Source organism: Doryrhamphus excisus, linkage group LG19, assembly GCF_037039965.1.
Source record: "Doryrhamphus excisus strain RoL-2023G ecotype Guam linkage group LG19, RoL_Dexc_Guam_v1.1, whole genome shotgun sequence".
NCBI lineage: Eukaryota > Metazoa > Chordata > Actinopteri > Syngnathiformes > Syngnathidae > Doryrhamphus > Doryrhamphus excisus.
In genome coordinates this window covers 6849013-6870397 of record NC_136375.1, presented here as the reverse complement: position 1 = coordinate 6870397, position 21385 = coordinate 6849013, and the positions used below count along the sequence as shown (strand labels likewise).

At 51.1% G+C, this 21385-nt stretch overlaps 5 protein-coding genes across 7 annotated transcripts; 3 read left to right on the top strand and 2 right to left on the bottom strand.

Moving 5' to 3' along the window:
* Positions 1-485: 485 nt before the first annotated feature.
* Positions 486-3548, top strand: ugcg (UDP-glucose ceramide glucosyltransferase). Its single transcript, XM_058056154.2, has 10 exons — positions 486-932; positions 1319-1463; positions 1529-1631; positions 1701-1802; positions 1880-1992; positions 2057-2235; positions 2307-2393; positions 2471-2578; positions 2797-2875; positions 2947-3548. Exons 1-10 carry the CDS (start codon positions 835-837, stop codon positions 3115-3117), a joined length of 1185 nt encoding a protein of 394 aa, XP_057912137.2. The 5' UTR covers positions 486-834; the 3' UTR covers positions 3118-3548.
* Positions 3549-5478: 1930 nt separating this feature from the next.
* Positions 5479-9009, top strand: hsdl2 (hydroxysteroid dehydrogenase like 2). Its single transcript, XM_058056153.2, has 11 exons — positions 5479-5733; positions 7095-7258; positions 7368-7466; positions 7524-7638; positions 7703-7806; positions 7866-7964; positions 8025-8219; positions 8296-8367; positions 8436-8582; positions 8663-8791; positions 8860-9009. The coding sequence occupies exons 1-11, from the start codon at positions 5717-5719 to the stop codon at positions 8973-8975; spliced, it is 1257 nt and encodes a 418-aa protein (XP_057912136.2). The 5' UTR covers positions 5479-5716; the 3' UTR covers positions 8976-9009.
* Positions 9010-9081: 72 nt separating this feature from the next.
* On the bottom strand, positions 9082-14760 carry LOC131106763 (serine/threonine-protein phosphatase 2B catalytic subunit beta isoform-like). Of its 2 annotated transcripts, XM_058056152.2 has the most exons (14): positions 14238-14758; positions 13947-14144; positions 13748-13872; positions 13562-13673; positions 13344-13489; positions 13117-13256; positions 10822-10899; positions 10655-10749; positions 10470-10595; positions 10332-10409; positions 10174-10258; positions 9590-9687; positions 9459-9485; positions 9082-9391 (listed from the first exon to the last, which is right to left on the bottom strand). In XM_058056152.2, exons 1-14 carry the CDS (start codon positions 14281-14283, stop codon positions 9228-9230), a joined length of 1518 nt encoding a protein of 505 aa, XP_057912135.2. In that variant the 5' UTR covers positions 14284-14758; the 3' UTR covers positions 9082-9227. The 2 variants fall into 2 exon arrangements, with proteins under 2 accessions (XP_057912135.2, XP_078655226.1); XM_078799100.1 differs by having other exon boundaries at positions 13344-13673; positions 14238-14760.
* Positions 14761-14877: 117 nt separating this feature from the next.
* Positions 14878-16951, top strand: LOC131106768 (myosin light chain 5-like). Its single transcript, XM_058056157.2, has 7 exons — positions 14878-15110; positions 15987-16094; positions 16161-16236; positions 16305-16409; positions 16463-16541; positions 16611-16659; positions 16730-16951. The coding sequence occupies exons 1-7, from the start codon at positions 15108-15110 to the stop codon at positions 16829-16831; spliced, it is 522 nt and encodes a 173-aa protein (XP_057912140.2). The 5' UTR covers positions 14878-15107; the 3' UTR covers positions 16832-16951.
* hpse (heparanase) lies at positions 15204-21369 on the bottom strand. Of its 2 annotated transcripts, none has more exons than XM_078799099.1 (12): positions 21101-21369; positions 20922-21034; positions 19505-19648; positions 19239-19412; positions 18666-18837; positions 18561-18608; positions 18396-18493; positions 18225-18327; positions 18033-18165; positions 17854-17972; positions 17647-17793; positions 15204-17565 (listed from the first exon to the last, which is right to left on the bottom strand). In XM_078799099.1, the coding sequence occupies exons 1-12, from the start codon at positions 21295-21297 to the stop codon at positions 17367-17369; spliced, it is 1647 nt and encodes a 548-aa protein (XP_078655225.1). In that variant the 5' UTR covers positions 21298-21369; the 3' UTR covers positions 15204-17366. The 2 variants fall into 2 exon arrangements, with proteins under 2 accessions (XP_078655225.1, XP_057912134.2); XM_058056151.2 differs by having other exon boundaries at positions 15206-17565; positions 18033-18147; positions 21101-21366.
* Positions 21370-21385: the final 16 nt, after the last annotated feature.

Below are 21385 nucleotides of genomic sequence, written 5' to 3'. Positions count from 1 at the left end.
AAATCCAGTCGTGAAATGTCAACTGTCAGCATTAACATAAGAAACTCAGCCATCAAGTGGTAGGCCATGTAAACGGATAGGTGCAGATTGTGGAAGATCTAGAAAGCTCTGTGTGCTGGTTATTGTGTGTAGCTGCTCTATAGGAGTCCACCAGTCACCACCAAGCGTCCACAATGAGCATCATAAGTGGACATACATCCACACAGAGCAATGCACAGTCCAACCTGGAGAAGAGGATGTTGTCAGGCCTCTTCCTGTTTAACTTGGGTGGACCTGAAGACTGGACTCCTGCTGTTGTAGCTGAGCTTCACTGAAGCACACAAACAATGAGGATGAAAAGTTAAAAAACATATCCTCCATCCAGATTCTACCAACCAGAATGCTTGTCTTGGCTCATTTGCATACGAACAGAGATTGGATGTTTACTGAGGACCGGGGGGCAGGCACACCACGGAGGTGAGAGATGAGCGGAGCCGTCATGTCACTTGGTTCATTCATTCATCATTTATTTATCATCGCTAGAGTTACTTCCTGAAGAGCATTTATTTTGAAGATGACCGGAAGTGGGACTACCACTCCCGCCCGGTCAGCTGACAGACCGCCGGTCTGCTGACTGTCAAACAAGCCGAGTCTCCATCTGGCTGGGGAGGAACTTTTCGTTGTCCCCATTTGTGGAGCTCCTAAGCGGACTCGTTTAAATTCTCCCAGGCTGGATCGTTGGCCTTATCGAGCCGCGCTTGTCGCACCTTGCCTCGGATTCCCAGGGGCCGACTCGTCCCTTCGCCAGCCGCTCCGGCTGGTCGACTCCAAGGCCGGCGGCCCCCGCGGAGCGCCATGGCCCTGGTGGAGGTCGTCATGCAGGGCCTGGCCGTGTTGGGCTTCTTGTTGTTCGTCGTCCTGTGGCTCATGCACTTCATGTCCATCATCTACGTGTAAGTGCCTGGCCTGACCTAGCCTAGCCTAGCCTAGCTTAGCCTAGCCTAGCCTAGCCTCAACGAGTTTGCTAACTAGCAGCTTCCTGTTCCCCCAGTCAAATAGAATACATATGGAGTCATAGTATAAACAACACACACAGTTGGTAGAGCAATATTAATATTTGTTGTTAATATTCTCCTTCAGAGAGTGAGATGTTAGTGTTAGCTGTGTCGTCAGTTAGCTTAGCGCTATCTGACTTGCCAGAAGTTAGTGTTTATAAAATGAGCGCATCTTGTTTGATTTAGCGACATGTTTAGCGACTGTCCCAATAGCGCAACAACTAGGAGAAAAGCACTGCGGCATTTCCTGGTCATGTGATGCCTCTGACCTCCTACGTTTGCAGGCGCCTCCACCTTCACAGGAAGAGGTCAGAGGTGAAACAGCCCTTTGTGCAAATGGCGGGAGTTTCTCTGCTGAAGCCCCTGAAGGGTGTCGACTCCAACCTCATCTCCAACCTGGAGACATTCTTCACGCTGGATTACCCCAAGGTGAAGCTCCGCCCCCTGTCTCGACCCCGCTCCACACGCTCACTCAAGCTGTGTTTGTTTGGCAGTACGAACTCCTCATGTGCGTTCAGGACCAAGACGATCCGGCCGTGGATGTTTGTAAGAAGCTTTTAGGGAAGTATCCCAACGTGGACGCCCACCTCTTCATTGGTAAGATCTCCAAGGCTACGTCTCCTTGAGTTTTCCCAGCGCTAACGTCCCTCACTGTGTCGCCACCAGGCGGCAAGAAGGTGGGAATCAATCCCAAAATCAACAACTTGATGCCGGGCTACGAAGGAGCCAAGTACGGACTGGTGTGGATCTGCGACAGCGGCATCAGAGGTCGCCGACCGCCGTCTTCACGCCAGGCGTTTTCCGGCATCTTGCTGTGCTAATGCTAACTGTGTTTGTGTGCACAGTCAAAGCAGACACGCTGACCGATCTGACCAATCAGATGACAGAGAAGGTGGGTCTGGTTCACGGTCTCCCATACGTGGCTGATCGCCAGGGCTTTGCCGCCACGCTGGAGCAGGTGAGGCTAGCTAGCTACAAGCTACACGCTACAAGCGTTGTGCTAAAGCCAAGCACGCTTGCAGGTTTATTTTGGGACGTCGCACCCTCGATCGTACATCTCTGCCAACGTGACGGGCATCAAATGTGTGACGGGAATGTCGTGTTTGATGAGGAAGGACGTCCTGGATCAGGCTGGCGGGCTGGTGGCGTTCGCTCAATACATTGCCGAGGATTACTTCATGGCTAAAGCCATCGCTGACAGGTTAGCGCGCTGGAGTAGGCCCTGTGGGCGGGGCTATGGCACTGACGCTAACTGTGATTGGCTTTCCTCAGAGGCTGGAAGTTCTCCATGGCGACACAGGTAGCTTTGCAGAACTCGGGGTCGTACTCCATTGGCCAGTTCCAGTCTCGCTTGATCAGGTGACCTGCCCTCTACATTGCGGCTGACCACGCCCACGCCTACGCCCACATGATGGTGATGACTTTGTAACTTCCAGGTGGACCAAGCTGAGGATCAACATGCTTCCTGGCACCGTGCTGGAACCCATCTCCGAGTGTTTCCTGGCCAGCCTCATCATTGGCTGGGCTGCACATCACGTCTTCAGGTCAGCCAATCACAGAGCACCTCTTTGCTGTTGCTAGGCAGGCCTTTTCCGCTGGATAGATGAGACAGACGCCTCATTCCAGTTTACTAAAGTTCCCTTTCTGGTCACCAGTGAAGATGGCGTGCAGAACATGAGAGCAGGAAGTGAAGCAATGACGGCCGCAGGAAGTCATGCGATACGGGAGCAGGAAGTGATTAAGGTGTGTTTTCTGTGTGCAGGTGGGACATGATGGTGTTCTTCATGTGTCACTGCCTGGCCTGGTTCTTGGCTGACTACATCCAACTGACTGGCGTTCAGGTACGGAATCGTTGCTGTGGCCGTCTTCTGTGTCCTCCAGCTTGCGTCCCACCACAACTGTTCATTGACAGGGCGGACCTCCGAGCTTCTCCAAGCTGGACTTTGCCGTGGCCTGGTTCATCCGGGAGTCCATGGCGGTGCAGATCTTCCTGTCTGCACTGTGGGACCCGACCATCAGCTGGCGGACCGGCCGGTACCGGCTCCGCTGTGGCGGGACGGCCGAGGAAATCCTGGATGTCTAGTTGCCATGGTGACGCCCTCCCCCACAGACACTTTGTTGTTTTCAAATATTTATGTTGAATTTTGGTGCTAACGGGCCAATGAGAGCGCAGGAAAGACAAGGTGATGCGGGATGACATCACCACAGCGGCCCAATCAGGAGGGAGCTGTCAAACAGTGTTATGAGCGTGCACGTGACAAAGCATTTCCTGTTAACGCCCGCACTGCCAGCGAGCGCGCATCAGTGTTGTGTTGCAACATTTCAGCTAGCAAGTGCTGTTAACGTAGCATTTGCTGTTAGCATAGCCACGGGGGTTCGCTTGATGATGTCACTCATGATGTCGGATGAACCCGCCGGTGCCGTCGTCCAATCAGACCTTCTTTCATGTCTTAACAGACCAATTGCAGTTTAGCATTTTGGCAACACGAACAATAAAGTTTTGTCTTTTCACAATGAGGCTATGGATGGATGGGTGGGTGGATGATGGCTGAGTGGATGGTGGATGGGTGAAGATGGCTTCACCAAGGGCATCAACTGTCTGGAACTGATGGCCATTTTTATAAACTTCCTGCCAACCATCCCCAAATGTTCTCTATGGGATGCCAAGTGGAATGGTCCAAAAGAGGGATGTTCTTCTCCCAGAAGAAGTCTTGGTAAGCCGGCATTGTGAACTGCAGCGTTGTCCTGTTGAAGAACCCAGCTGTTACCACACAGACCTTTTTTGATTTGAAAAGCCTTTTCCCACAGATGGCGTCTGATGGTTACTGGTGCTGCAGTCAGAACCAGTAAGGGTCTTGAGTCCAGGACCGCCTCGTGTCTTGACGGACGGCCCATCGTATCCTCTGGCTCAACACAGGTGTCCTCTTTTTGGGTGTACCGCTTGACTTTTTTTTATATCCTGTGGTCTTCAACTTTTGATCAGGTGAAAAACAACCCATTTCACTATTCTTAATTTGTTGTAGTTCAAAATGTTTTTGACATGCCCCCCCCCTTTCGTGCTTTTACATATTGTAGCTCTACTTTACTACAACTCTACCTCATTAAGGTCCTAATGTGCTAAATACACATTCTAGCATATATCATTGTCACTGACCCACCAACCCATCCACCCACTCACCAACCTACTCACCAACCCACTATCCATACTCCCACCAACCCATCCACCCACTCACCAACCTACCCACCAACCCATCCATCCACCCACTCACCAATCTACCCACCAACCCATCCATCCATCCATCCACCAACCCACTATCCATACTCCCACCAACCTATCCACCCACTCACCAACCTACTCACCAACCCATCCACCCACCCACCCACCAACCCACTCACCAACCTACCCATCCATCCATCCACCCACCAACCCACTATCCATACTCCCACCAACCCATCCACCCACTCACCAACCTACCCACCAACCCACTATCCATACTCCCACCAACCTACCCATTCATCCATCCATACTCCCACCAACCCATCCACCCACTCACCAACCTACTCACCAACCCATCCACCAACCCACTATCCATACTCCCACCAACCTACCCATTCATCCATCCATACTCCCACCAACCCATCCACCCACTCACCAACCTACTCACCAACCCATCCACCAACCCACTATCCATACTCCCACCAACCCACTCACCAACCTACTCACCAACCCATCCACCAACCCAATATCCATACTCACACCAACCTACCCACCAACCCATCCATCCATCCATCCACCCATCAACCCACTATCCATACTCCCACCCACCCACCCACCAACCCACTCACCAACCTACCCATCCATCCACCCACCAAGGCTCAAAGCTAACAGCCGCTCCTGAGTGTCAACAATAGAGCAAGCTGCAAGCTCCAAACGTAACAAGATGAACATCCATAGCTGCACCCTTGCTTAAGTGGTCGCTATAGCACAAAAACAATCAGGAAGTCATAAATAAACACTATTAAACACTAAAAAGGCAGCACAAGATACGGAGCTGCCGTAACTTTATGTAACTTTCTACAATGTGGAAAAATGTTACTAGCGTTATGTAAATACCTATTATGACCATGAATGGAACAAGATAATCATTATTTGTGAACATCACGTACATGTTTTATATATGTATTAACTTTTATGAATGTAAAACTTTATATGTGTTACCGGTGCTCTAACTAAATAAAGGAGCTATGAATATGTCAGGTTTAGCTGTAGAACGATAACCTTTCTTCTTTTTCCTCATTTAAATAAACTAATAACTTTACTTTAATAACTAATAACGTTACTTTAATGTCACCATTGACGGATATTCCGTCATGACGTCAGGGTAACGGAGACCACGTGACACAACCAGGAAGTGTGAGGAAGGCCAAACCGTTTGGATTCACCAGGCTGGTTCGAGGCTGGAGGAGGAGCCCCCCACCGTCTGACCTTGGTAGACCGGGTAGGCTACTGGCCTGGTAGAATGCAGACCCCGGATTCAAACACAGCCTTTGTCTTCGAGTCCGCCTGCCCCCGTCTTCGTCGGGGGACCGGAAGTGAAGTATATCGTAACATCCGCTAGCCTTAAGTGGGTGAAAGGTGGACGAAAAGACGAAACAAGTGTCCTTCTGTTGGTCCAGCCGCAATGATACCCAACACCGGGTGAGTCCCATACGTCGAAACCGTCCTCATTTACAACTCGACAGGCCAGACAAACCTCGTCAAAGACTCAAATAAGACTATTAGCTGCCGAATCCAACATGGAGGAGCTGTGCTTCCACTGGACAAGTTCGCTTTGGACTTGGTCTCGTTCGGTGGACTTGAGTTATTTATATTATATATTTTATTTATATACGTATTTACTTTTACAACACGACTCGCTAACTGTAACCCGCCTGCCGTTTTATTTTTATTTTTTTATGGGGGGGGGTACTGTTACCACTGCCACTATTACTACTACGACTACTACTGCTACGACTACCACTATTACTACTACTGCTACCACTACTACTGCTACCACTACTACTGCCACTATTACTACTACTACTACTTCTACTACTGCCACTATTACGAGTACTACTAATACAACCACTGCCACTACTACTACCACCACCACCACTACAACCATTACCACTATTACTACTACTGCTACTACTCCCACTATTACTACTACTACCACTGCCACAATTACTACTACTACTGCCACTATTTCGAGTACTACTACTACTACCACTGCTACTAGTACTACTACCACCACCACCACCACTACAACCATTACTACTACGACTACTGCTAGGACTGCCACTATTACAACTACTACTACTACCACTGCCAGTATTACTGCTACTACTGCCACTATTACGAGTACTACTACCACTGCCACTAGTACTACTACTACCATTACCACTACTACCACCACCAACACTACTGCCACTACTACTACGACTACTGCTAGTACTGCCACTATTACTACTGCTACTACTGCCACTATTATGAGTACTACTACCACTGCCACTAGTACTACTACTACAACCACTTACCACTAGTACTACCATTACCACCACTGCTACCATTACCACTACTGCTACCACCACTACTACTACTATTTCTTGCTGTAGTAGGATTAGCAGCAGTAGTAGTGTAGTAGATTAAGTAAATTGCTGTGTGGTGGTGTTTTGTTTTAGCAGTGAGGGACTGAGTTATGCTGATCTATGATGACTTAGTCAATGCTAACTTTCCCTGACTCCCGGGTACTGGCCACAAGTCAACTAGGCCTGTCCCCATAATGGACGTATGGAGGTAGCAGGTTGGTCATTAGGAGGCCTGGATAAATTGCTCCACTGGCTGGATGACAAGAGCGTTCACTCTGCATGCGTCTGTTCGCATTGGCTCTTTATTAAATGAATACAGAAGCGAGTGAGCATCACCAGTTGAATTGAGTGAAAACGAATGAAGTCATGTAAAAGATTAACTAGGTATCAACCAGTGTGGCTACCTAGCATGATGGCTACTTTGTTTGATAGGAAGTTAGCCGGACGCACGCTGTTCATCACAGGAGCCAGCCGTGGTATCGGTAAAGCCATCGCCTTGAAAGCCGCCAGAGATGGCGCCAACATCATCATCGCTGCCAAGACCGCCCAACCTCACCCAAAACTACCCGGAACCATCTACACCGCTGCCCAAGAGGGTGAGTGGTAACGTGTTTGCTAACATACTGTTGCCAGCGCGATCACACTACAGGCTAGCATGTTGTAGCAAATGCTAGGACTAGGACATTAGGTGTGTTTGTCCTTCAGTGGAGCAGCTTGGCGGGAAAGCGTTGGCGTGCGTGGTGGACATCAGAGACGAGCGGCAGGTTGAAGATGCTGTTCAGAAAGCGGTTGCCAAATTCGGAGGTAAGTTTTATTGGATGATGATGGTGATGGTGGTGTTGATGACGAAGGCGTTGGCAGGCATCGACATTCTGGTGAACAACGCCAGCGCCATCAACCTGACGGGAACTTTGGACACGCCCATGAAGAAGGTGGATCTCATGCTCGGAATCAACTTGCGAGGAACTTACATGACGTAGGACATGGCACTTGTTGAGCTGCCTGGTGGGCGTGGCCTAACTAGCATGGGTGTGTCCTAGGTCCAAGCTGGTAATTCCTCACCTGCTGAAGGCTCCTTCTCCTCACATCCTCAACTTGTCTCCGCCCCTCAACCTCAACCCCGTCTGGTTCAAGAACCACACAGGTAACCATGGCAACAGCCAACCAGCACCGCAACCCCAGCGCTGACGCTTGTGCTTGCAGCGTACACCATGGCCAAATACGGTATGTCCATGTGCGTCCTGGGCATGGCGGAAGAGTTCAGAGGTCAAATTGCCGTCAACGCCTTGTGGCCCAAAACCGGTGAGTACTAGTAGCACGCTAACGTGCTAGCATAGACGAGCGTGTTTTGTCTCGCCACAGCCATCCAGACCGCGGCCATGGACATGCTGGGCGGCGATGGCGTGGGCAAACAGTGTCGCAAGGTGGACATCATGGCGGATGCAGCCTACGTCATACTGTCCCAACCCAAAGACTTCACGGGTCATTTCGTGGTAGACGAGGACATCCTCAGAGAGCGGGGTGTCAGCGACTTGGATCAGTATGCCGTGCAGCCAGGTGACTTAACGCTAGCTTGCCAGCGGCCTTGCTCGCAGTCACCTGACCACCGTGCCACTCTCCCATCGGTCCACAGGTCACCCGCTTCTGCCCGACTTTTTCCTGGATGATGCCCCTGACGTCCTTGTCCAGCAGATGGAGCAACATGGTAAGGACCCGGCAACTCAACTTTTATCTCTCAGCAGCGTGGGTGATTGGCGGCTGTGTTGTTGCTAGGGGCGACACCGGCCTTCAAAGGACCGTCATCCTCAGCCACGCCCCCTTCAGGGGGACCAATAGAAAGCACGTTCCAGGTCATCAGAGATGTCCTGAGCGAGGATGTGGTGAAATCCACACAGGCCGTCTACCAGTTTGACCTTTCAGGTAAGATCCAGGTCAGCCTATGGAAGCACGGGGGCGTGTCTCTGACCAAGGGGGCGTGTCGCTGACCTGGGAACATGCAGGGGAACACAGCGGCGTTTGGTTCCTGGACCTGAAGAGTGGTTCAGGCAGCGCAGGGCAAGGCCAGCCGGCCACCAAAGCTGACGTCGTCATGACGATGGACTCTGCCGACTTCAGCAAAATGTTTGCAGGTGAGAGCCGACAGATGCTAACGCCCCCACTCCTTTGCTAACACCCCCGTGCTAACACATGTGTGCAGGGAAGCTGAAGCCCACCTTGGCGTTCATGTCAGGGAAGCTTCGCATCAAAGGCGACATGACGCTCGCCCTGAAGTTGGAGAAGATGATGAGTCGCATGAACAAGTCCAAACTGTGATACCATGACTAAATAAAACTTGGTTGCCACTAAAGTGAGTATCCACCATGTTTTATCGCCACTAAAGCGAGTATGAAAGGTGCGACATTGTCAGTAAATAAAAGGATTGAGGTTTGTTGTCTTTATTGCTGAAGCCGTGTAAGCCCCGCCCCCAGCATCAGCTGCGGTAGAAAAGGAAGTGTGAGAGGAGAGGCGTCCATGTTGCTGATCAGTGGCCGGCCGGCTGCTCGGTCGAGGGGGGTAGGGGTGGGCCTAGACGCGGCCGGCGGCGTTCACGTCACCATCGAGGGGTGGCGATGCCCGCTGCTGCTGCTGCACGGCGTCTCGACGAGGCGGCATCCTTTCGTTGATGCGGTCTAGTCCTCTGGCCTCCTCGAAGCTTTGGATCCTATGCGGCGGCTTGAAGTCTTCCACAGCTGCCAGACACACGAGTTGCGTCAGCTTCGGCGCTAGCGTGGCAAGGCATAACGTAGCATGGCTTACCTTGCGCTTCCTCTGCCTCCACGGTGGCTGGTGGGGGCGGGCAGCAGAGCGTGTGATGATAGAGAATCACATCAATCACTGTGACAAGTTCCGCCCACTCTAGCAGCACTTGGTGTCGGCGTAACACTCACCGCTCTGCAGCGTGCGCCGTCCTCCTGACAGCACACCTAGCGGCAACGTGCCGGTGGGCGTTAGCCCCTTCAGCTGCAGCACGCTCTCGTTCTCCTCCCTGCACGGAAAAACAGTCCACAGTCTACTAGCACTAGACTACTAGCAGTCTACTAGCACTAGACTACTAGCAGTCTACTAGCACTAGACTACTAGCAGTCTACTAGCACTAGACTACTAGCAGTCTACTAGCACTAGACTACTAGCAGTCTACTAGCACTAGACTACTAGCAGTCTACTAGCACTAGACTACTAGCAGTCTACTAGCACTAGACTACTAGCAGTCTACTAGCACTAGACTACTAGCAGTCTACTAGCACTAGACTACTAGCAGTCTACTAGCACTAGACTACTAGCAGTCTACTAGCACTAGACTACTAGCAGTCTACTAGCACTCGACTACTAGCAGTCTACTAGCACTCGACTACTAGCAGTCTACTAGCACTCGACTACTAGCAGTCTAGTAGCACTCGACTACTAGCAGTCTACTAGCACTCGACTACTAGCAGTAGACTACTGCTGGTAGTAGTAGTCTGTGCGTGCTCACCTTAGCACAGAGAAGACTCTGGCCATCTTCCCGATGGCGCGGATCTTATTTCTGATGACTTCCTTTCTGACGGCGGGCGCGCCACCTACAACAGGAAGTGGGTGTGGTCTTACAGGTGTGGCCTAGGGCAGGTAAAGGTGACGGGGTGAAGAGGTCACCTTCGCAGGTGTCGTCGCCCTCAGACATGAGCTCGTCATCAGAGCAGATGTTCAGCACATTGACCAGCATCTCCGTCACTATGGAAACACGGATAGGTGTCGGGAGGGGCCTTGGCCGTGGTGTGTGGTGGGCGTTACCTTTCTCGCCCACGAAGGGAAGCGACCACGTGAAGACGTCCATGAAGTTGGGCAGCCAATAAGGATGCGGCGAGCAGTTGAACTGGCGAATGTTCATCACGTTGTTCTCGTACTTCAACACGGCCGCTGAGGAGGCACCCTCATGCTCATCATCATCATCATCATCATGTTGCCATGGCAATTACCTTTGTTGTTGTACACGTCCAAGTAGTTTGGTGCAGAGAAGATGGTGATGAGAGATGGGAAACCTGTCGTCTGACTCTTCCTGTACATGCGATACCTGGTACACACACACACACTTATACACGCCCCTCTTCTTCATCATCATCATCATCATCATCAGCCACCACACCCTGCATCCTGGGCCTCGTGCGCTCGTATGATTGACAGCAGGTTGTTGTTCATCAGGAAGTCACAGACGGCCGTGTAGCTGAAACACAAACATTTGATTTAGCTGCTTCAACCTCATTGGCCAGCAGGGGCAGAGGTCCCGCCCCCACCAAAGTTTACACACAGGTATGAGGTTAGGGCACCCCTGGTCATGTTCTTTTGTTCATTTGGAAACGACTGCATTTTGGGATCAGCCATTCATTCATTTTCTACGTGGGGGTGCTTGAGCCTGGACTGGTCAGCCAGCCAATCACAGGGCACATATAGACAAACAACCATTCACACTCACATTCATACCTATGGACAATTTGGAGTGGCCAATCAAGCTAGCATGTTTTTGGGATGGGGGAGGGAACCGGAGTACCCGCAGAAAAGCCACTCACGCACAGGGAGAACATGCAAACTCTACCCAGAGATGGCCGAGGGTGGGGTTCTAACCCAGGTCTGCCCATCTCCTGACTGTGTGGCCTACGTGCTAACCACTGGGCCTAGAAAATATCAAAGGAGTCAATGTGGGAATGTTCCAAACGCCAGCCACCAATGAATGTAACCATGGCCCCAGTTAGTGGGCGGGTGGCGTTGACAAGAGGAACGTCGCTCCATCGGGAGACTTTAGCGTCAGATGACATGCCTACTTTACAGGATGTACATATAACAGCAGTTATGGTCATGAGGGTGAGAAGGACCGCCCCTTGTGGACGTGTATTAAGAAGGGGGTGGGAAAAAGAGAGACGCGACACCCCAGCCTGGGATCCTGTGAGCCGGCATTTAGGCCACCTAGTCCAACTTAGTAAGACACTAACTAGCAACTTGTTAGACTAGATCGCCCTTGGCCGAGGACTGATGCCTGTTGGAGGCGCATGTTCCTGAGTGGAAGTGCAGCTTTCACCTCATGCTTAGCGATGCCTTGCCTTATTTGTGGGACGTTGGGGATATTTGGAGGGGACCAAGTGTGGGCTTGGTGCTTTGGGATTGGGTTTACTGATGATTGTTTAGTTTATGTTGGCGGCTGGGAAGTTTGACGTGTGCTAAATACGTTTAGTGTCGGAGGGAAGGTCACATGGTGCAACCTACTTATTCGCATTGTAGCTTTGTCATCTTCATGGGTGGCATGAAGATATATCCTTCTACCAATATATTGACACTCTCTCTCCTCTGGACATGTCCCAACCATGTCAGTCTGGCCTAAAGGACTTTATCTCCAAGGCCTCTAACATGTAAGGTCCCACTGATGTACTCCTTCCTGATCCTATCCATCCTGGTCACTCCCAATGAGAACTCAGCATCCTCATCTCTGCTACCTCCGGTTCTGCTTCCTGCCTCTAGACCAAACAACATGGCTGCTCTCGCCTGGCTTCACTCCATCAAGGTCCAGCCAGGATTTCTCTTGTTCCTCCGACTCCCATCCTACTTGTGGGGCATGCCCACGAACAACATTGAACAGCACACCTTCACTTTCTATCTTCAGACTCATCACCCTATCTGACAGTCTTTTCCCCTCCAGGACCTTCTTAAGCAACTCCTCCTACTCAATTTCTTTTCCATATCCACCATGATAGAAGAAGTTGAACCCTGGTCCTGAACTTCTAGCCTTGCTACCTTTCCACCTGGTCTCCTGGACACACATTATGTCTACCTTCCTCCTCTGCATCATGCCAACCAGGTCTCTACCTTTTCCTGTCATAGTTCATGCACAGAACAAAACAATATAAGAATATTCCCGATAGGCGTATACATGAGCCAATATTCCGGTTAGAAAGGGAGTCCAGGGATGAAATGGAGGTTTTTCAAAAGGGTTATTGGTGTTTACATGGCCATGCGCACCAGGGTTATTGCTAGTATTCTGGTTATGGCAGTTAGGGTCATTTGACTGCATGTAAACTGGCCACTGATGCCGTAATACAGCATTTACGTATGTGACTTTTCACCAACAGAGGGCGCCATTTAAATAGCATATTCTTGGATCCACTGGGAACATTTTCACAGGAAAACATGCAACTACACTAAATGTGGGAAATCTGAATGGGTGGAAAACTTATCCTGAGTGAACTGAACATTTTGATGTTGGATTTGTTTGAATTGGTTGAGAAATGGAGGCGTGGTTAGCAGACAAAGATGAGGCGCAATAAGAAGTAGGAAGAGGAGTAATAAATAGATGAAAATGGCCGCCTACAATAACATTTCTGTCAATGCTGACAGCAATTAAGTTAACTGTAACCCTCCTTAGGTCCCACCCTGTGTGTGTGAGAAACGGTACCTGTAGAAGTAGGAGCATCCCCTGACGGTGTTGTGACTGAAATGGTCCTGGTTCTTCTCTGAGCCGTAGTCCTCAGCTGGGTCTGACCATAGCAGGTCACACATGGGCCCGAACGCTGGTGGCTCCTTAAAGCGCTCCAACTACACACACACACACACACACACACACACACACACACCTTGTTAGCCGGGCGGAAAGGTGAAATGGCAGCAGAAATGAGGAAAAACCTTGCGGATGTCATCCAGACATGTGACCTCAGGACTCAGGCCGCCATGCAGGCACAGGAACTGATGGTTGAGGAGTGCGGCCAGCGGGAGGCAGTCAAACGCCTCCATGCAGGCATCGTACACACCCTCGGAGTACTTGATTTTACCTGCACACACACACACACACACACGGAGAGTGAAGGATAGCCACATGCACACGCGTGTGAAGGTAGACTCACACTCCTGCTTGAAGGTGAAGTACTCTGTGAGGTGGCGACACTCGTGGTTTCCTCGCAGCAGGAAGAGCGTGTCGGGGTGGTTGATCTTCAGAGCCCACAGGAAGAGGACGCACTGCCGGGATAGGCCAATGTTGATGTCTCCGCCCCCCAGTGGCCATGTGATAGGAAGTGCGAGCAGGACCTCACCTCGATGCTGAAGTAGCCTCGGTCCACGTAGTCGCCCAGAAACAGGTAGCGGGTGCTGCTGGGAGCTCCGCCCACCTCGAAAAGCTTCATCAGGTCAAAGAACTGGCCGTGCACGTCGCCACACACTGCACACACACACACACACTTTCCTGTTGAGTGCGTTCACGATGCCATCTGTGGACCCCAAGCGTAGTCGTACCTGTGACAGGTGCTTCCACTTCCAGCATGCATTTCTCCTGGCGAAGGATGGCGGCGCCGTCGTTGATGACGCGTAACGCCGCCTCTTCCGCCAAACGCCCCTCCTTCACCAGGTGAGCCTTGAGAACCTCCACGCACGGCCTGCCGTCCACGTACAAGTCGGCTACCGTCAGACGGTCCCCTGGAGGGTGGGGCACGGCTGCTCGTACACACGTGACACGTCAATAGCGTTAAGGAGTTTATCTTGTTCTCAGCAGCTTTGCTCGTTTTAATTCAATTAAACAAGACTCACCCTTGATGGGCCGTTCAGTGGTGGACACTTTCTCTTTAGTGGACATCTCGTCTCCACTCGTGCACCAAAACAATCAAGTCGATCCCAAGCTAGCTATGTAGCGACCTGGACGAGCTAGCCGCCCTAGCTAGCTATGTAGCTAGTTATGTAGCTAGCTAGCGGTGTGTCCGCGCGCCTCGAACTAGTTGGAGTCCTTGGAGAACCGAACTGAGCGGACTGGAGCGTGACAGGGGGGGGGGGTCAGGTGCACAGGGGGGCACGGCCAAATGTAGTCTTTTACTTTCTCCTGGCAAAGTAGTGCTGCTGGCTCAGCGGGGCGCCTTGACCAGCTTTCCCGCTCTGATCCATTTAGTCAAGTTTCTTTCCCGCCCTGATCCATTTAGTCGCGTTCGTTTTTCCGCACCGATGAGCTCGGCTGCCGCGTCCTGATCCGATGTGTCGTCCTTCTGTCGGATTACAATAATCCACGCCAAAGCGGATTTCCTCCAGCGGGGCTACGGCGAGGTCTTGTGGGTAATGTAGTCCTCTTCCGACATGGCGGCCGTGTCTTTTCGCACTTCCGCCAGCAGCGGACACCATTTGTAAAGGGGCGTGGTTTAGACTAAGTTTCCGGAGCGAGCGCCGCCATGGCATGGTCTGCTTGTGAGTGTCACGTGAGGTGAGGGGTCAAAGGTGACTTAGAAGCCTCCAGAGAAGTGATGGTTTTTTTGGGTCAGGTCCATTTACGGACATTTTGTGAGGACAGAGACGTCCCCACAGACACGACTTATCATCACATGACATGTGCACGCTGGCAGCTGCTCTATATAAACGCTGCAGGATGGAGTGGGGGGGGCGCATCCTCACACCCCCGTGAAGACATCTGAAGACATGGTACGTTCCTCTTCTTCTTCTTCATTTTTAATATGTTGCAGCAGTGCTGCCCAAGAGGGGCCATCCTTCAATCAAATACGACTGGCTTAGGTTTATTGTTCTTTCGGTATTATTCCTCATATGGACCAACACTCATATCCTGACATACTATGTAGGTTGAATCCATATACCATATACTTACATACCCCTATTTTTTACATATAGACACTTTAGACAAGTTAAAGCCAATTTTGAGTGCAACATTTTATTGAAATGTAAAGAATGCTGAAATAAGAGTATATTGTATTTTGTATATTATATTGTATAAGTTGAATCTAATGCTGCAGTCACGCTAGTCTGCAGTCGGGTCGGCGCTTCCAACCCACGATCCCCAAGACCAAGACGCTAACCGTGGTGGATACAGGATAGTGTCTTCCCTCCTGCTATTCCCGCTAACCATGGTGGATAAGGGATACCCTCTTCCCTTCCGCTATTCCCGCTATGCGGCCTCTCCTCCTCCGGCACCTCCGCAGGGATGTCTGGTCCCTCGGCGTAGCGAAGGGGCGTTCGAAGCTAACAGCTGCCCCCCATGGTAAACAGTGGAGCAAGCGGCAAGCTAAGATGAACATCCATAGCTGCACATTAGCATAAGGGGGCGCAATGGCACCAAAAACCATAAGGAAGTAGGAATAAAGCCCTATTCTACACTAAAAACACCCTAACTAGCTAGCACTCGGCGGCCATCTTGAAACATGACACCCCAGCATCAAATCCATCCATATGCTTAACAGAAATATTCATATATTCCCAGTGGCGCTGGGAAGTATTTGGACAACATGGCGGCTGTGTGCGTATGCGTGTGAAAGAGGTCACTCAGCGTCACGTCATCCTTTTCAGGCCAGCAGAAAGACCAAGAAGAAAGAAGGCGGAGCCAAACGGGCCCAGCGCGCGTCGTCCAACGTGTTCTCCATGTTTGAGCAGACGCAGATCCAGGAGTTCAAAGAAGTAAGGCGACCTTGACCTTCTGGCCTGGTCCCAGTCCCGTCCTCACGCACGCTTTGTCTCCATCAGGCTTTCACCCTCATGGACCAGAACCGAGATGGCTTCATCGATAAGGAGGACCTGAAGGACACGTACGCCTCTCTGGGTGTGTTCCATGACGCCGGCATGTTAGCATGTTAGCAGTCAGTGCTAAGGTTAGCGTGTGTTGCTCAGGCAAAGCCAACGTGAAGGACCAGGAAGTGGAGGAGATGCTGAGAGAAGCTAGCGGTCCCATCAACTTCACCATGTTCCTCACTCTGTTTGGAGGAAAGCTTCACGGTGAGAGAGGAAGCCCACCGCTGTTTCCATGGCAATGACCTTTGTTCTGCTAGGCACCGACCCGGAAGACACCATCCTCAACGCCTTCAGGATGTTCGACACCGACGCCAAAGGTTTCATCCACAAAGACCAGTGAGCGCTCGCTTCCTGTTGACGTTTCACCAAGTGCACCTTTGACTCCTGTCCATCTTTTTCTTCCAGTTTACATCAATTACTCACAACACAAGCTGACAAGTTCACAGAGGAGGAGGTAACTGCTATGACTTGTGGTGATCACTGGCCCTCCACTGGTGTCTCAGTCAGTGGCTTGTTGTGTTCAGGTCAAGCAGATGTTCCAGTCATCCAACATCGACTCATCGGGAAACTTGGACTACAAGTCTTTGTGTTACATCATCACTCATGGCGAGGAGCGGGAAGAGTGAAGATTGCCTTTCCCTCTTGTTGCTAGGTAGAATAGACCATCCAAAGTCTCTCTGTTGTTGCCAAACAATAAAGTCTCATTGTTGCCAGGCAGAATAAGCCATATAAAAGTCTCTCTCTCTTGTTGCCAGGCAGAATAAGCCATATAAAAGTCTCTCTCTCTTGTTGCCAGGCAGAATAAGCCATATAAAATAATGAGTCCTTGTTGCTAGGCAGAATAAGCCATATCAAATAATGAGTCCTTGTTGCCAGGCAGAATAAGCCATATAAAATAATGAGTCCTTGTTGCTAGACAGAATAAGCCATATCAAATAACGAGTCCTTGTTGCCAGGCAGAATAAGCCATATAAAAGTCTCTCTCTTTTGTTGCCAAGCAGAATAAGCCATATAGAAGTCTCTCTCTCTTGTTGCCAGGCAGAATAAGCCATATAAAATAATGAGTCCTTGTTGCTAGGCAGAATAAGCCATATCAAATAACGAGTCCTTGTTGCTAGGCAGAACAGAGAACGAAAAACAGAGACATGTTTGACAGCCAGTCTAGGAGGTCACCTGAGCACCAAGATGAGGTTGCAGTCGTGAGGTGCAGGCCTGGTGTTGCGCATCCGTGAAGACGAAGAAGGCAAGTGAGAAAGCAGGAAGTTGAAGGTGTTCTGCAGCTGGCAGCCGATCGCCTCTGAGAGGTGGGATGGTTCCGCCCTCTGCCAACTTGAGAAGGTTGCCATTCAGCATCACGGACCTTCACGACCATACAAGAGCCTCGTTAGCTAAACACCAAGAAAAACCACCAAAGAAGATTTCCGAGTCTTCGCGGGCTCACCTGGACAGGAGGCCGTCTTTGCCTTCTCGCTCCGACTGAAGCACAAAGGCGTCCACGGCGCTTGTTGCCAGCCACGTTGGGACGGCAACCTTGGCCGGCATCTTGCCGAGGTTCATGGCGAGGAGTGTGAGTGCGCCTCTGGTGTACCTTTGAAGAACACTTCCTGTGTGAAGCACCGTGGGACAGGTGAGGTGAAAGGTCGCATACCTGCGGTTGGCGGCGCAATGCAGGTAGAGGCGCACGCGTCTGCTTGACTTGGTGAAGATGTCGGCGCTCAGGACGCCACGTCCAACCACAGACTTGTGCAGGAGCGTCAGCCAGTAGTCCTAAAGGACACCACGCACGCTCAGAGGTGGAGGTTAAAGGTCAGTGGGTGGGTCACTCACAGGAAGAGGATCCAGGTTTTCATCCAGTAGGTGGTACGATCCGGAACCCACCAAGACCTGCCTCATCACCACGGCCACACCCAGTTTGGCTGCCAGTCCTAATTTGTCCAACCACCTGAGTAGCCCGTGACGTCTTTGTGAGGGCTAACACAATCACACTAATGCATGCTAACATGCTAACATGTCACTCACATGAAGCCTGCTGCAAATGTGTCCGACAGGCCCTCTGCCCCGCCCCCGTAGGCGGAACTCGTCTCTCCCAGCCACACCGGCTTCCCTGGAGACACGCGCCTCACTTCCTGTGCACACAGGAAGATGGCGTGTAAACACACCAGGCGACACACACACGACAATCGCAGCAACTGGCCTTCATGATGACTTTGGTCTGCAGTGTCAAAGAGTCCAGAATCTTTGGGTCCAGGAAGTCATCCAGCGACGTGTCTCTGCCGTTGACGTAGTAACTACCAAGACAAACCTCGTCTTTTGTGTCCGCCGTGTGTCATGTGACCCCCACACTACCACACTCACTGGTGCCAGGTGCACGCATCCACAGCATTCGATCCGCTCCTCAGGAACCTGAAGAACACCAGTCCGTCAAACATGGGAAGGTGACTCGTCAGGGAGTCCACTCACCCATCCAACAAGTCAGTGGTGCGGCGGCGAGGTTGACCCACGTCGGGTCCGTACAGTCCGGCGTGGCGGTACCACGGCGACTGGGACATCATCTCTCTGAGACAACTGAAGTCCTGACCCAGCTGGAAGCCGTCCACGCGGATCCCTGCCTTCTTCTCAAAGCTGTTTGGTTCTGAAGGTCAAATGTTTGCTAGCAAGTCGTGCACATGCACCAAATAAACGGTCGTATCATAAATCGTGTTTCCCAGGCGACATAAGCCTGGGAAGACTGTGTAGTGGTTTGCGTTCTGGACTTCGAAGCAAAAGCCCTGGGTTCAAATCCCCACTAAGAAGCATCATTCGTCAGGAAGGGCATCCCGAATATAAAGTGCTCAAGCCGAAACCGATCCAAAAAAAAACTCCGCCCACACCCACGTTTTTGCCTCGACTACCGCAAAAGCGACGTGCCGCTTGGTCTGCCGGTACCTGCCAGCTGCTTCAGGACTCGAACAAGCCATCCATAATCCTGGTCCGGGGATGTACTTTGGGATGCTGGACTACGTCAGAGAAGAAAGGAGAAGGTGGAAGGCGTACCGTTGCCGAGCTCCCAGGACACACGGTAGCGTTTGGCCTCGCAGTAGCGCAGCAGCGAGCGAGCGTTGCTGCTGTTCCACGTGTTGTCGGCGTTCCTGAGCAGCGCGTTGAGTCCAAAGATGAGATCCAAGCCGGAGCTGTTGGCGAAGGCGTGCAGCAGGTCCAGCGTCACCTCTGCAAGACACCATCAAGCAAGACGGACGGCGCTGGGACAGGAAGTGGTGGCCGTGGTGGCCGTGGTGGCCGTGGTGGCCGTGCTGGCGTACCTGTGAACTTGATCTGATGGAACTTCCCGCTCGCGTCTTGTCTGGCCAACAGCTTTTCTTCTTCCCGCCACTGCCTCTTCAAATGCTCCTCCCACCACTCAGGAAGCTCCGCCAAGTCGCCTTGGGGCCCACGTGCCTGACGAGCTGCATTGGACCGTCACTTAGCTCTCTTGGTGGACATGGACATGTGTGTGTGTGTGTGTGTGTACACATGTACACGCACACACACATCCACTACTGTACATACTCTTCATGTACCACGTAGGGTAGTATATGTGTACGTAAGTACTATGTAGGGCAGTATATAAGTACTATGCAGGGTAGTATATAAGTACCATGCAGGCTAGTATATCAGTACCATGTAGGGTAGATATAAGTACCATGTAGGGTAGTATATTTGTACCATGTAGGGTAGTATATAAGTACCATGTAGGGTAGTATATAAGTACCATGTAGGGTAGTATATATGTACCATGTAGGGTAGTATATAAGTACCATGTGGGTAGATATAAGTACCATGTTGGGTAGATATAAGTAGCATGTGGGTAGTATATACATAAGTACCATGTAGGGTAGTATATAAGTACCATGTGGGTAGATATAAGTACCATGTTGGGTAGATATAAGTAGCATGCGGGTAGTATATACATAAGTACCATGTAGGGTAGTATATAAGTACCACAAAGGGTAGTATATCAGTACTATGTCGGGTACTATGCAGGGTAGTATACTATAAGTACTATGTAGGGTCGTATATAAGTACTATGTCGGGTACGATGCAGGGTAGTATATAAGTACTATGTAGGGTAGTATATAAGTACTATGTTGGGTACTATGCAGGGTAGTATATAAGTACCATGCAGGGTAGTATATAAGTACCATGTAGGGTGGATATAAGTACTATGTAGGGTAGTATATAAGTACTGTGTAGGGTAGTATATAAGTACTATGTAGGGTAGTATATAAGTACTACGTAGTACTATGTAGGGTGCATAGACCAGTGGTTCCCAAAGTGGGCTATGCCAACTGCCATTGGGCGAACGTGAATAAACATGAAAAACAATCAGCGCCTAACACTGAAGATTGTGTGAAGAAGTGCGCCTGAACGCCTCACAGTGGAGGAGCGGCAGCAGGAAGGAGACAAGTTGAGCGGCAAGTTGTTACTTGCTTGGTGTGCGTCATATCACCCAACAAGTAGTCTGAATGATGACTTTGTAAATAAAGTTTTGTCATTCCTAGCGGTGATCCAATTCTGGCACTGTGATGGAGATTCACCCCAAAATGAGACTTGATTAATGCTTGTATGTATTGTTGTATTTCAGATGGGGGGGGGGGGGGGCGTCTGAAGGGGTATAAAGTTTGGGAACCACTGGTGTACATGAAAGAGGAGAAGGTAAACCACCATAAAGGTTCTGACCGGCCAAGGCGAGGTCGCGCTGAGGGTTGAACTCCATGAAGTCCTGACGGGTTCCTCCGAACCTCAGGTAGGCGGGCGCCAAGGCTTTCGCCAGAGCGCGAACTTTACGAGAGCTGTCGGGGCCAACACGGTGGTCGTCATCATGTGACCGAGGAGCGGGGAATGGGAGGTCGCCTCACCTGAGCAGGTACATGAAGCGCTCGTCCTGCGCGAGGCTGGCGTCGATGGTGACAGACACGAAGCGGCGGTCCACGCGGTGAGCGACCTCTCGCACACGTGGCCCGGTGGTGCTGGCGTGGCTCGTGAGTACGCACAGCCCACCGAGCGCCAAAACCAGCAGAGAATTCTCGACGCCCGCCATGTTCGCTTTCGGCATTCTTGTTGTGTTGTTGTGTCTTCTTCCTGTGTTGGCAAGTCTTCAAACGGTAGCCACGCCCACTGGCCATCCCGCTGACGTCACTCAG